At 28.5% G+C, this 14,140-nt stretch overlaps 2 protein-coding genes across 2 annotated transcripts; one reads left to right on the top strand and one right to left on the bottom strand.

The window, feature by feature from the left end:
- Window positions 1–8,552: 8,552 nt before the first annotated feature.
- Window positions 8,553–10,480, bottom strand: LOC126675461 (uncharacterized). The gene is made up of 3 exons (XM_050370105.2): window positions 10,316–10,480; window positions 9,006–9,214; window positions 8,553–8,878 (listed from the first exon to the last, which is right to left on the bottom strand). Exons 1-3 carry the CDS (start codon window positions 10,421–10,423, stop codon window positions 8,611–8,613), a joined length of 585 nt encoding a protein of 194 aa, XP_050226062.1. The 5' UTR covers window positions 10,424–10,480; the 3' UTR covers window positions 8,553–8,610.
- Window positions 10,481–12,505: 2,025 nt separating this feature from the next.
- LOC126675295 (uncharacterized) lies at window positions 12,506–13,789 on the top strand. Its single transcript, XM_050369908.2, has 3 exons — window positions 12,506–12,769; window positions 12,856–12,960; window positions 13,259–13,789. The coding sequence occupies exons 1-3, from the start codon at window positions 12,527–12,529 to the stop codon at window positions 13,556–13,558; spliced, it is 648 nt and encodes a 215-aa protein (XP_050225865.1). The 5' UTR covers window positions 12,506–12,526; the 3' UTR covers window positions 13,559–13,789.
- Window positions 13,790–14,140: the final 351 nt, after the last annotated feature.

Below are 14,140 nucleotides of genomic sequence, written 5' to 3'. Positions count from 1 at the left end.
TTGAACGCTGTTGTGGTGTCAAAAGTTGTGAAGCTTAATACTTTTACTTGCTGTCCCGCGTTTGTGATTCACGTGCATTTTAATGACTTATTGGTCGTCCGCTCTCCAATAGAAGCGGAGCGTGACTTCACGTAATGTCTGGAGGTGTGGGTGCAAGTTGTAGAAAAGCAAACCGGGGTCAGTAAAATGACTTTTATGCTTCTAATCTATTTTTATTTATTTATTTCAAATGTAAATAATTTAGGTTTAAATTTTTGAAAGAATCTGACTCCAATTCAAATAAAATTATTAATTTGTTTTTACTGAACACTAATAAAATCATTAGAGTATGAATTATGAGTGATTTAAGATCAAACAGCCAAACAGGTAACAAAATTGGTGACATTTTTTGGAGCCAAACAGGCTGTAAGCAAATGGGGCATCATGAGATGAATCCAAAGCTTTCAATTGTGGGCCAGCTCAGAATTTTTAGTCCATTAAGATTCATTTTAAGGCTTTTATAACTCCTTACAAATTTACCTCAAAAATAAAAATAATAAGATAATATACCTCAACACAGAAAAGTTAAAAAAAATACATCGCAACTTTTTAAATATCATATTTTTACTCTACATGACAAAAGATTAATGATTTTACTCCAACATAAAATATGCATGACCTGACACTTTCCTTCTTTTCTATCTTTCTTTCTCTTTTCAATTCTTTTCTTTTTCTCTCTATTCTTGCACTTTTCTTTTCTTTTTTTCTTCCTTTTTTTTCCTGCATTTTTCACTTTTACTTTTTTTTTTTAATTTTCCGTCATCTTTAATTTTGTAATTTTATTTCAATTTTTTTAATTATTTACGTATCATTATATTTTATCTCGTAATTTGATATTTCAGATCTAGATCTAAAAAAGCAGCAGTGATATTATCATATCGGTATCACAAATTTTTTTCATAATATTATCATAAAAGCAGCAGCCACATTATCATCTCGGTATCATAATGTTTCTGTAAAAAAATTATTTTTCGTATGTTATCATACTATTATCGTTAACTTTGTCATACTATTATCATCTACTTTTATAAAAATTATCATAACATTAACATAATATACTTTATCATAACAGTATCATAAATATATTATCATAATATTATCATGACGTACTTTATCATTGCTGTATCGTAACCTTTTATCATTAACCGTATCATACTATTATCATAACATTATCATAATAAACTTTATCATAAGAATATCATAAAATACTATCATAACATTATCATAACATACTTTATCATAACTATATCATAAACTTATCATACTATTATCATAAACCTTATCATACTATTATCATAATCGTATAATATTATGATACTGATATGATAACATTATGATACAGACATTCTAACGTTAATGATACCGATATAATAATCAAATACTTTTCTTGACAGAAAATCGTTTTTCTCTACGGTGTTATGATAATGATATGATAACGTCATAGTGATAACGATGTGATAATCAAGCGCTGTTTTCTGCAAAAAAATCGTTTTTCTGCAGAAAATCGTTTTTTCAACAGAAAATCGTTTTTAATGTAGATTTTCAGATCTCAAACTGAAAAAAATTCAAGAGCAATTTTTTTTAGATCTGAGAGTTAAAATAAATCGTAATAATCACCACGAGTTAAGAAAAAATCGCTAAAATATGGAAGAACGATGAATCGACGGCAAAGCGAAGATGAAGCGAAGGCGGAGCAACGGCGGAGTGACGACGGAGTGATGGCGGATCGTTGAAGGAACGACGACGGCGTGATAAAGACAGAAAAAAATAAAGAAGAAGAAAACAATGAAGAAGAAAAAAAATGGAGAAAAAGAAGATGAAGAAGAAACACACAGAGAGAGAGAGAGAGAGAGAGAGAGAGAGAGTAAATCTGAGAAAAAAGAGATATATATTAGAGTAAAAATAAAATATTTAGAGTAAAAAACAATAAGAAATAAGTATTATTATAATAAAAAAAGACTATAGAGTAAAAAAAATAAAAGTGCTAAAAAGGTGAGGTCTTTTTTATATGTTTTCCTTGTTGAGGTATAATTTACTATTATTTTAGAAAATAGAGTGTTTTAACTAATTTTTTCAATATTATTTTCAGCTAAAATGTTTATAAAAATACGCTTTTCATATATATTTTTATGATAAATTATTTATAGATTATTAGCAGATCATGTTAAATAATTAATAGATGGTGTATTTTTGTAAATAAAATTTTTTAATATATTGTTGCAAAAATTTCAAAAAGAAAAAGCGTACGAGGTGTAATTTTCACTTTGTTTTATTAATTTATTTAGCCCAACAAATTAAAAATATTTAAATCAATAATTTTAAATAAATAAACTAAAAGTTTGGTCAAATTGGATCATTTTGCTCTAAATTTTCTAAAAATAAACATTCTTTAAGACTTAAATTTCTTTATCAAATTATGAATTTTTTTAATTACAAACCAGAAATTAATTTTTCATTTTATTTTTGTGTCAATTTTGATGAGTTAAATGACCTTTTATTACTCCTCATTAGATCCCTACCTAACATCATATGCTACTATTTGACTGTTTTAATGGTTCTTTGTTTAGGTACAAAGATTGACTGTTTATGGACTAAGGTTGGTGAATGAAATTGGATATTGAACAGAATTTGCAAAAAAAAAGATGAAACTTTAATAATAATCAAATAAGAAGGGTTTTAGTTATGATAGTATAATAATTTTGTTTAGTGTATATTGTACTAGTTTAATACCCTCGCTTTGCTTTGGGGATATTTTTTTAACTCTAATATATAGAAAACATTAAATTAATAAAAATAAATATTATAGTGTACTATAAAATAATATATATTATAGTTAAAAAATTAGGTTATATATATTAATAATAAAAAAGTATACTAATCCTAATTAAAATATTGTCATCAAAAACTATTTAAAATATTTTGTCATCAAAAAATATTTTGAAAAATAAAACAAATTTCATTAATAAGTTGACATATCTTTTTTTTATAAAGTAATTAAAAGAGTAAACAAAAATTACAGGACAAATGAAACAGTTTATAAAAGTAGGCGCCAAAAATTTATACAAAACCAATCATTATATAGTAGTTTTAATTAAAGAGTAGTCAAATAAACTGAAAAAAAATATTTTAATTTAGTAGCAAAAAATGATAATAGTAGTTTTAATTAGGCCAAATGTTGTAAAAAGGCTAAACATTTCACAAAAGCCCTGATCTTTCAATTTCGTCGATTTTGACTAAAAATGGATTATTTAGTTTCACAAAAGTCCTAACCTTTCAATATTTGGCATGCCACATAGGCGGCACATAGGCGCCACATAGGCAAATTGAAATCAAATTGAGAGTTGGCCACAATTGAAACCAAATAATTTGTTTTTGGCCAAAGTCGACAAAATTGAAAGGTCAGGACTTTTATGAAATTTTTATAAAAGATTTGACCTTTTTACGACATTTGGCCTTTTAATTATAATTATAGCCATGTCAATTTCCACCATAAAATTCTTGGAATCCATCTACCATATAACTTATGGTTTAATTTTAATTTTTGGATAAAAAAAGGGATTAATCTAGACCCTTAGTTATTCATTTGACATATACTCAAAGTCACACCTAGCTTTCTGCAGAACAGGGAAAAAAAACCCTAACTTTCTCAAAAAATAAAAAAAATTCCAGCCGACTCTCTCTTTTCTTTACTTATTTTTCTTTTTATCTTCTGGTTGTATTCAAACTTAATTTTTGTTAAAATGTCTAAAAGAAAGAAAGAAAAAAACTACATGTTCTCGGTCAAAAAGATAGTATCAAATTATAAGCTTCTATTTTCTCAAAATCATGGCTTGGGGTTTAGGACGATAGGATTGATTAAGATAGATAAAACAATAGATGGTAGTTGTTATTATGATGGATGGTGGTGGTGTGAGAGAAAGAGAGAGAAAGTAAAAGCTCAAAAAGAAAAGAAAATTGCTCTGTTCTTCTTAAAGAAGATCATGAGAAAATAAATTTATAAGAAAAAATGAATTAAGAGGTGCTTGTTTTTTTGTGATAAGCTCTATTAAAATTTGAAAGGTAAACCATGAGCCACGGAAATGATTTATATATAGATAAATTGAGGTAAACTTGGACGCCAAGTAATTGATATATTTTTAGTTTTATCTTGGAGGCTAAGTTTTTTTTGGAAGCTACATTTATAAGATAATGTTTAGATTTTTGTACATATTATTTATATAAATAAAAACAAACATTTATTAGTATTTGTTTCATGGCTGTAAAAATCTTCTACCCTATTAGAATTTGCAAGATAAATAATGAACCTAATTTATCTGGATAACTTCTATAATGAGTCTAAGCAATGCTTTAGATTATTTTTACTATGGATATGTTATGGTAAACTTGGACACCAAGTATATATGTGGCATATCTTTATCTTTATCTTGAAGATTAAGTTGATAATGTTTTCGGGCTGTCAAACATCAGCAATGACACGTAGAAAGGACATGTAATGATGATAAATTTGAATCTTTAGAGAATAGCTTATGTTAGTTTACTAAAAAGGTCATGAAATGTCTAAACTTATGCAGATTTGTTTGAAAATTAGAAGAGAAAATAAGGGTATTTTATGAATACATAAAGCCAAAAAAATTAATGACCATAAAAACTATCTAACTTTTCTGTAATTAAATAGAAAAGGCTGGCTTTTTCTGTTATAAAAAGCAGGAAGTTCGGAATTGGGCCAAATAAAGTATTTGTGTTAAGTTATTCTACTGAAATATGTATGACAAATTAAGGTTATGTTAGTAAATAAATCCAATGGGTTCACTTTTATACTTATATATAGACTAGTTTCGCATTACGTGCTACGCACGTGGCTCGTAACGTGATTTGTCAATTTATCATATTAATTCAAACCATTAGTTATTATACTTTAGATTTGTTGCATCTATTAAATGTTCATGTTAATAATTTTTTTAATTTATTATTAATTGATTAACTATAAAAATTTTATGGTCATTGATTAATTAATTATGAATAAAATAATTATTAATCATTAAAAATATAATATAGCTGAAATTTGAGATGAATTAGGAGTTCATGAATTTGATTTGAATAAAGCAACTAATATTTTAAAAATTTACTAATACACTACAATTACATTAATCAATATTGTGTGTACTTATATTTTTAGTAATTTTTCTTGTATTGTTGCAATTATAGATAGATATATAAAACTAATGGGACGACAGTGCTGAATATTTGATATTATTACCAATTTATTAATTGTTCAAGTTGTAATAGGAAAAAAAAAATTACTCAAAAGCTTGTAGTTTTAGATATGGTATAAAATTCTATAAAATAGGTGAGTATTTTAATTGTATTGAAAGTAGTTTCAATTAGCTAATATTTAGGTAGAATAGTCAATATTGAATAATAATTTAAATAGTATTAAGGACATTAACGTAAATGTGCCTGTCCCCCCCCCCCTATCCGTGTTTTTATATATAGTATAGATATAGATATCTATACTATATATAAAAGCACGGATGGGGGGGGGACAGGCAAATTTACGGAATAATCCTTTCTAATTTATTATTAATTAAAGGTTTAATAGTCATTTACTAATTATTATTTATTTAATTAATTAATAAAATATACTGTCATTAGAATCCTAATTAGAACACCATATTTACTAATACGAATTTTTCTTTATCAAAAATACCTGCTTAAGTTGGATTCCGTATATAAAATATCCTTTATAATTTGCTTGAAATACAACTATAGTCTTCTTATGGCTATTACAAAGTCACAATTACAAGAGATGGTAATTCTTTAATAGTTAACTTAGCAATGTTATTCGGAATCTTCAATCATGGGATAATTATATAGTGGTAAAATTATGAACAGACAGGCTAACAAAATAATCTAACCATTAACAATAGCAATTACAGTTTTTACAATTGGATAATTAGTATTACTATAAATAATCTGTTTTTGTGTAATAAAGCAACTTTAGAGTTGTTATTTGATAAAAATTCTAAATTTCCATAAACTATCCACATCTTCTTTTACAAAATTATTTACCCGGAATTATTTTAATTGTTAATATAATTAATCAATTAATTCGATCATAAGATATTTTCTAATTCAACAAATTTTTTAATTTATCTATAACTTAACTATTTAATATTTATTTTAAATAAACCACAAAAAATTGAATTTAATTCAACTCATCTAATATTTTCTAATCCAATTTAAACTGTAACTAATTTAACATATTATAATTTTAAAATAGATAATATAATTGTAATTAATTTAATTAATATAATAGTAATGCACAATAATTAGTAAATGACTATTTAACTTTTAATTAGTTAAACGGTTTTAATTTTTTAAATAATTAAAACCGTCATCTTAAGTTTTTAATAAGATAAATTATTCCAAATCAATTATTATTTTAAATTTTATTTGATAATTTGACGAGTCACACTACGAGCCACGTGTGAAACATGTAAAGCGACACTAGTAGATAATAAAGGTCACTTTTGATTTTGTACCAAACTCTGTATCTGCTACTATGAGTTAGGCTGGTGAGTGGAGGCCCAAACAATTCTAAAGTTTTTGATGGAATAATTTCTTTTAGATAATTTTATGAGGTGTTCTGAATGAATTTCAACTATAAAACAACACCTTTAAATCTATCACATTCAGACAATCTCACTCGAATCGGGTAGGTTATTTGCGGAAGAAAGCTCTGGCACAAATTTTAAACGGCTGCAAATATGCGTACAGTTCGAACCCACGACTTTAATTAAGTTAGAAAAACGTCTTATCAACTTACCGACGCCATGGAATTATCAAATAAATTTAATAAAGAATATTTTCTCTTTTATTTTTAAATTTGAAGTTCTTTTTGAATTAATGATATTGAATGTAGCTAATTGTTAATTTTTTTTGAATGAAAGTTAAATTCTAACTTCAATTTATTGATTAACAAATCTATACTTTTAGCAAAGTGCCAATTCGGCTATCGAACTTGTGTTCTTGGATTAAATTATATACAAATATCAATCTAATAAATTTAAAAAGAAGAACATTTTCTCTTTGTTTTCAAATTCAAATTTCTTTTTGAATCAATGATATTGAATGTCCAATTTTTAAATATTTTTGAATCAATAAGTTTTAAAAATTAAATTCTAACATTAATTTATTAATTAATAGATTTATAGTTTAAGCAAAGGATTAATTCGGCTCTCGAACTTGTGTCTGATCAAATAAGTCATTTTAACCTTTTTTAATCAATTAGATCCATAAATTTATATGTTAGGGTTAAATAAGTTATTTTTAACGTTTTAATCAATTAAATCTCAAACTCTCTTAATTAAGAGCAAGAAACCTCTAATATGTATTCTTTAAACGCGTGACTTATTTGACTCCAAAATAAAAAAAATCGAAAATCTAATCGACGAAAGTGATCTATTTGATTCTAAAATACTACAAATTAAGGGATAAATTGATAAAATAGAAACAAAAGTGAATTATTTTGAAATACGAGTTCGGAGGCCGGATTTACCCTTTATTCTTCTGTAGTTTAATCAAATTTTGCTACGTCAAAATTGGGTTGTAAACAGCTCCAATGCCAACAATGAGCACTCATCGCTAGCAACAAGAAATGCTTTACCTTGGACGTAAAATCTAGATTTCGAATTTTGTAAACAAATGGAAGAACTTTACCCTCATAATGAGGGTCTTAGATGCACAAAAAGAAACACAATTGTACCAAAAATTCAAACGTGAAGATGAAACAAATTAAGAACAAAACCACTTTGAATCTATTAAATGCTACACATCACTACATTAAGCACACTTAATGTACATCAATTTAATTCCATAATACAATCTCCAGTACTAGGGACTTAACATATCAAGATGCAAAACTTAGCTATCTACCATGGATGACTCTACGCAGGGCCGGCCTTAGAAGATATGTGGCCCAAGGCGATTTTTCAAAGAATCCGTAGAAAAATATCAAATTTTGTTAAATTATTTAAAAAAATAAGTTCGTTTTATCTTTTTCACAAAATTATGCTCTCTTTTCATAAATTTTTTTTATAAAGATATATTTTTGTTAAACTAGATAGATTTTTAGTAGACCGTTGGTAAATTTTTGGAATATATTTTTTAAATTTTTAAAATATGTATTTTTGCAAAAATAAAACAAAAAAAGCATATTAAGCGTAATTATTTTATTTGAAAGATAAATACATAAAGATTGATTTTAAACGATTTAAAACATGTAAATTATCTTATTCTTTTGGTATTGGTATTAAAGAGTTTATATTATAAAAAAGTTACATATAAATATGATCCCCTTAAATTTAATTTTTTAATTATTAAAGGGTTTAACTAGTTTTTACAATAAATATTAGAATATTTATCATTAAAATAATTAATAAATATATATTTTCAAATATTTAATAAAATTATAATTATTTTTTAATGGACCCCATAAAAATATGGGGCCCTTTAAAATATGTGGCCCTAGGCATAGGCCTTAGTGGCCTATGCCTAAGATCGGACCTGACTCTACGCATACCCGGCCATCCCGACGTTTGAACTTGTGCGATTTCCTTTTTGGGTCGTCTCAGCGGCAGCAGCCTTGGAGAAGTACATATAGTTAAAAAAGTTAAGAATCATTGTTGCAACCACGAACACGACTCCAGCAATAAAAACACCTTTTCTCAGTGATTCACAAGAGAAATTTTGAGCAAATATGGCTCCGCGGTACTTGGTATGGTATGCATTTTTCGTTGCACCTGCAATTAGACATGCTTCCGCAACCAGAAAAGTCGACCTGCATATGCAGAAATGAATAAATGTTCGAAGGAATTAACATCAAATAATTGAATAAATGTCTTATTAGATATGTTCGTCCTTAAAAGTTCTACTAAACATTGTATTATGTGGGAAAAAAACCTCACAATGATGCGATAAAATAGATGATGGACCAAGCTCGATCTTCACGGGGGGCTAATGCCCTTCGAAAACACATGCACTTTGTCGCACCTGTTAAAAGTGATTCGCTTGAAAAGAGAAACAAGAAAGCGCCCACTCCGTAACCAGTTATGACATTAGAATCGTAGACACAGTATGTAACGTTTGGATTTGTCGGAAGTTTCTCAATATGGCCCTGTCGTTGAGAAATAGTTGAATCCAAATGAGACCAACAAGATAGTGAGCAGATATAAGGTAGAAAATTCCTTATTATAATGCCACATTAGATGATAATACTGGAATGATCTTTAAGATCATCTTGGTTAACACTAGCAATTTATTAGTTCAAATTCAAAGTAGGCTTGTGCAAATTACGCATTCTTTATCAGAGAAATATACATAAAGTTAAGGTTTATGACAGTGAGCAATGTGCACTAATAATTGACCTAATCCAAAATTGTCTGAAAATCCTAGGAATTTTAGTAATAGATAGAAGTGTTTATCTCATACAACAGTTCTGTCATGTTATTTTTATAACAAGTCAATGACCATTTGCGATAGATTTTTTTTAATTATAATTTATTATTTTTATCAAATTTTCAACATATCAAACGCTTCATTAGTTTGTTACACGGATAATATGGCACTGCTGTAGACAAACACCGTTTTCGATGTGCTATAAGCTTAAGAAAATCGTGATCTCTGCCAATAATAATTTACGAAATTTTATCCAAAAAGTAACTAACAGATCTATGATTGATAAGGAATTTTTTAAAGCTAAAACTGAACTTTAAAAAAAAAAAAAGAGACATACAAGGCTAGTCTGAGTAGCAAGAAGAAGAAGGTGAAGCAGACTCCATCCAAACGTGCACTAATAATTGACCTAATCCAAAATTGTCTGAAAATCCTAGGAATTTTAGTAGTAGATAGAAGTGTTTATCTCATACAACAGTTCTGTCATGTTATTTTTATAACAAGCCAACGACCATTTACGATAGATTTTTTTTAATTATAATTTATTACTTTTATCAACTTTTCAACATATCAAACGCTTCATTAGTTTGTTACACGAATAATATTGTAGACAAACACTGTTTCCGATGTGCTATAAGCTTAAGAAAATCGTAATCTCTGCCAATAATAATTTACGAAATTTTATCGAAAAAGTAACGAACAGATCTATGATTGAAACGAAAGCAAAGTTAAATACAAATGGTGTTGAAACAAAATCTCCAACCAAATCTAAGGAATTTTTTAAAGCTAAAACTGAACTTTTAAAAAAAAGAGAGAGACATACAAGGCAAGTCTGAGTAGCAAGAAGAAGAAGGTGAAGCAGACTCCATCCAAAACCAAAAACACTAACTATTACCACAACAAGGGGAACCACACTCCATACTTCTCCCATCCTCAAACTGCTGCTTGCTGTCTCTGTTTCACTCTCCCGCTTAACATTAATGTGTGAAAGTTAATGACTTAGTGGTAGACCACTGTCCAATAAAAGCCGAGCGTGCTTTCACGCGACGTCTTAAGCTGTCGGTACGAGTAGGAGAGAACATCGGTCGATTCTGTTTGGTTCGGTTCCAAATCGACCAGAACAAACGGTGCCAAATTTATCCCAATCTTCGACCAAACCGTAGTTATTTTGGTCGGTTTGGTTTGATTTTGATTCGGCTCGGTTTAAAATTTTGGTTTGGATATATTTTAAAAATTAAATAAAAAAACTTAATATTTTTGGTAAAACAATGAAAAAGCCCCAAAATTTAGATTAAAAGTTAAAGAAAATCCTTAATTGTTTTAAAAAATTTGGTTCGATCGGTTTTTCAGTTATTTTAGTTTTACAACCTCTCAAATCGAACCGTTAACCAAACTCCAAAATATTTAAAAATAGAGACCCAACCAAATCATTTTTACTAAAAAAATCAAACCAAACATCAAATTCCGATTCTGTTCGGTTTGGTATAATTTTTTCAGCTCAGCCTTATGTACGAATGTAAAAGTTTGTAGAAAAGCAAACTGGGTAAGCAAAATGACTTGTAGGCTTCCATTAAAACGGTTTTTGATAAAATTAAATGTTTAATTTTTCTTTTGATAATTTGGGGAGGGGGAGCGTTTGTGGGAGGAATCGAATCCACAACCTAGCAGTTTGCTGCTTAGCGCTTATAACATTTGAGTTATAGTTCATTGGTAAAATTAAATGTTTAATTATACATCGGTTTGATAATTAAATAAATATTATTTTTTAAAACTTGTTTTGCCCACCACGGCTTTATGGATGTGCTAATCTATTCATCATTTATCTAAAAAAATTATAATTATTAAAAATTATAAAATTCACATACCAAAATTCTGAACACTAACTGGTTCATAAATAAGTGTTGATAAAAGTACAATACACTTATAGTGATTATAAAAAAATTAATATATGGGAGAGAATATTTTTATTCGTAAATAATAATTGAAAACATTAAAATTATAAAATTTATTAATTATTATTTTATAATTTAATGTGTTCAATAAAAAAATAAATTAAAATTTTTGACTTATTATTTTAAATGGTTTTTAATTCGATTGAATAAGTTAAGTTAAACTTTTTGAATCATCGAATCAAATTAAAATAATTAAATGCTTAATATATTAATTTAAATATTAACTGTGATGCGGATTAAGACGCTAAAGTAGTGCAAAATTTACACTGGCCAATTTTTAATATTTTTTACATTAAAAAATATTTTTTTTTAAAATGTTCTTTTTATATTTAATAGTATTATATATAAATATTTACAAATTACTACAACTTCATATTTATCACTCTTAAAAAGCTTGAATGCACAAAAAATCACCAACTTTTACGTGTTTTTTGTATTTAACATGAATTTTTAATTTGACATACAAATATATGAACTTTCAAAATTTTGCAATAATGACATCAACACCGTTTTGAGTGTAAAACAATGTCGTTTTGGCGTAAAACGACACCGTTTTGTATATAAAACGGCATATTTTTTAATAAAAATACACAAACATGATATATAATTGCAAAACTGAAAAGTTCATGTTAAATATGCAAAAATTAAAAGTTCATGTTAAATACAAAAAATGCGCGAATTTTAGTAATTTTTGATACATTTAAGCCTTCTTAATAACTTATAAGAATCTTATTTTGGTAAAAGAACTGCCATAATTTTTTGATTTGTTGCTTCTTTGGACTTTAAGTCTATGTTTACATAACACATACTTTAAACGCTATTTTATTGTTCTTTGGAAAAATAATTCTTTTTTTAGTTCTTATAACTCAATCCTACTGATATTTGTGAGATGTTGTCGTTGCTTGCTATTATAAACCTTCTATTTTTGCACTTGTAGAGTCCACATGACAGCAGAATGAAATTTATTAGTGGGACTGCAGCAGTTACCACTACAATAAAAGAATTTAAAGGCACATGGGAAGGGAAAAAACAAACATCATCTGTTCAAAAAAATCAACGAGGACGTCATCAGACAGGTCTTCATGAGGCACGCAGTTGCACGCTATAAAAATAATGTCCACAAGATGAGGAACATGGAGTCCAAGCACATCTCTGTGAGCCAGAATATCTGGGACGAGTGGAATGCATTCTGGTGCTTAGAGGATGCGAAGAAGAAGTTTCTGACCGCCCGAGCTAATCGGATGAGCGAGCCGGCGGGCGCCGGCTCTGAGCCTGTTCTCCATACAAGGGGATCCCGCTCAGCCCTCAAGCATATAGATGTCATGGTTTGTTTCTGAATCATTTAATTAAACTTGTAAATTATTGTTGTTTTTTAATTGAAACACTAATCAATTTGTCACTTTTTTTGTAGGCTAAGGAGCTCGGCCCCAAGCCGAGCGCAGTGGAATTGTATAGTCGGCTTCATCAGAAGAAAGCTAATAAGAGGCTTGTTGACAAGCGGGCTCAGGATATGACTGTAAGTTTGATAAACTAGCAAATCTTTCAACTATTTTAGTCTGCTTAAGTTTTAGATTAGGTTGTATTAGAGTTTGTTTGAATTGAGTTGGTAAATGCTGCTTTAGTTTAATTGAAATTGTTTGTTATTTGATTTGGATATTGTATTTTCTTGCATGACTTCCCTGAAAAATGGGTGATACTCATATTACAGAGAAAATGATGTCGAAATTTCGTTAGAAATTAGGATTATATTTTATATGTTATGTTTAATAAATTGGTATATTAATAAAATATTATGTTTTTAAATATTTTTGTAGGACGCGATCGTTCAAAAACTTGCTGCTGCGTCTCAGACGGCACTCGGAGAGGATTCCTCGAGTCCAGCGAATGTTGACGAGACCCGGATATTTTTGGACATCGAGGGCGTCAACAACAAGCATCCCCTGTACGGGTTTGATTCTGCGACTAGTAGGTACGCGGCCACGAGTAGTAGGGCACGTGGCAGCTCCTCGCGTTCACAGCAGTCAGACCAGAAGGTTGATCACAGAGTTGAGAAGCGGATGGTCGTGTTGGAGCGTCAGGTTGAGGAGCGGATGGCCGCACTAGAGCGTCAGTAGAAGGCCGACGAGGATGAGCGGATGGCCGCTATTGTCCGTGCAGAGCTTGCAAAGATGATGCCTAACCATCCTGCTGAGTTTTGCCCACAGCATCCCCCATCCCTGCCAGACGATGATAACGCTACGGCTCTTTAGTGTGTGTTTAGCTTTTATATCCGTACAGTTTATGTTTTTTTAGCACTTTACACATTTACATTTTATGTAAACTTTGATACATACATACATATATAGATATACATACATACATATATAGATATACATATAAACATACATACATACATATATAGAGATATACATATATACATACATACATACATATATAGAGATATACATACATACATATATAGATATATACATACATATACTCTGAAATTCATTTCAGATTTCTGTTTTTTTATAAATGATTTATAAATATTGTATTTAACAGGTTTGTACTAGCTGGAAAAAATGACAAAAACAGCGGAAAACTGCAAAATTCTGGCGTAAATGACTAGTTTATAGCGACGATATGAACATTTAGCGACAAATAAATTTATCTCTAAATGTCTCATTTACGAGATAAATGGCCTTTTATCGACGGAT

This window comes from Mercurialis annua, linkage group LG3, assembly GCF_937616625.2.
Source record: "Mercurialis annua linkage group LG3, ddMerAnnu1.2, whole genome shotgun sequence".
Taxonomy (NCBI): domain Eukaryota; kingdom Viridiplantae; phylum Streptophyta; class Magnoliopsida; order Malpighiales; family Euphorbiaceae; genus Mercurialis; species Mercurialis annua.
This window is presented reverse-complemented; position numbering and strand designations above follow the sequence as displayed.

Excerpts from the sequence above, each read along its gene's own strand:
- LOC126675461 (XM_050370105.2), bottom strand. The coding sequence starts at position 10,423 with ATGGGAGAAGTATGGAGTGTGGTTCCCCTTGTTGTGGTAATAGTTAGT. Across the intron at positions 9,215-10,315 it reads TTGCTACTCAGACTTGCCTT|GGCCATATTGAGAAACTTCC; the intron begins GTATGTCTCTCT and ends TCTCAACGACAG. Across the intron at positions 8,879-9,005 it reads ATCTATTTTATCGCATCATT|GTCGACTTTTCTGGTTGCGG; the intron begins GTGAGGTTTTTT and ends CTGCATATGCAG.
- LOC126675295 (XM_050369908.2), top strand. The coding sequence starts at position 12,527 with ATGAGGCACGCAGTTGCACGCTATAAAAATAATGTCCACAAGATGAGG. Across the intron at positions 12,770-12,855 it reads TCAAGCATATAGATGTCATG|GCTAAGGAGCTCGGCCCCAA; the intron begins GTTTGTTTCTGA and ends CTTTTTTTGTAG. Across the intron at positions 12,961-13,258 it reads AGCGGGCTCAGGATATGACT|GACGCGATCGTTCAAAAACT; the intron begins GTAAGTTTGATA and ends ATATTTTTGTAG.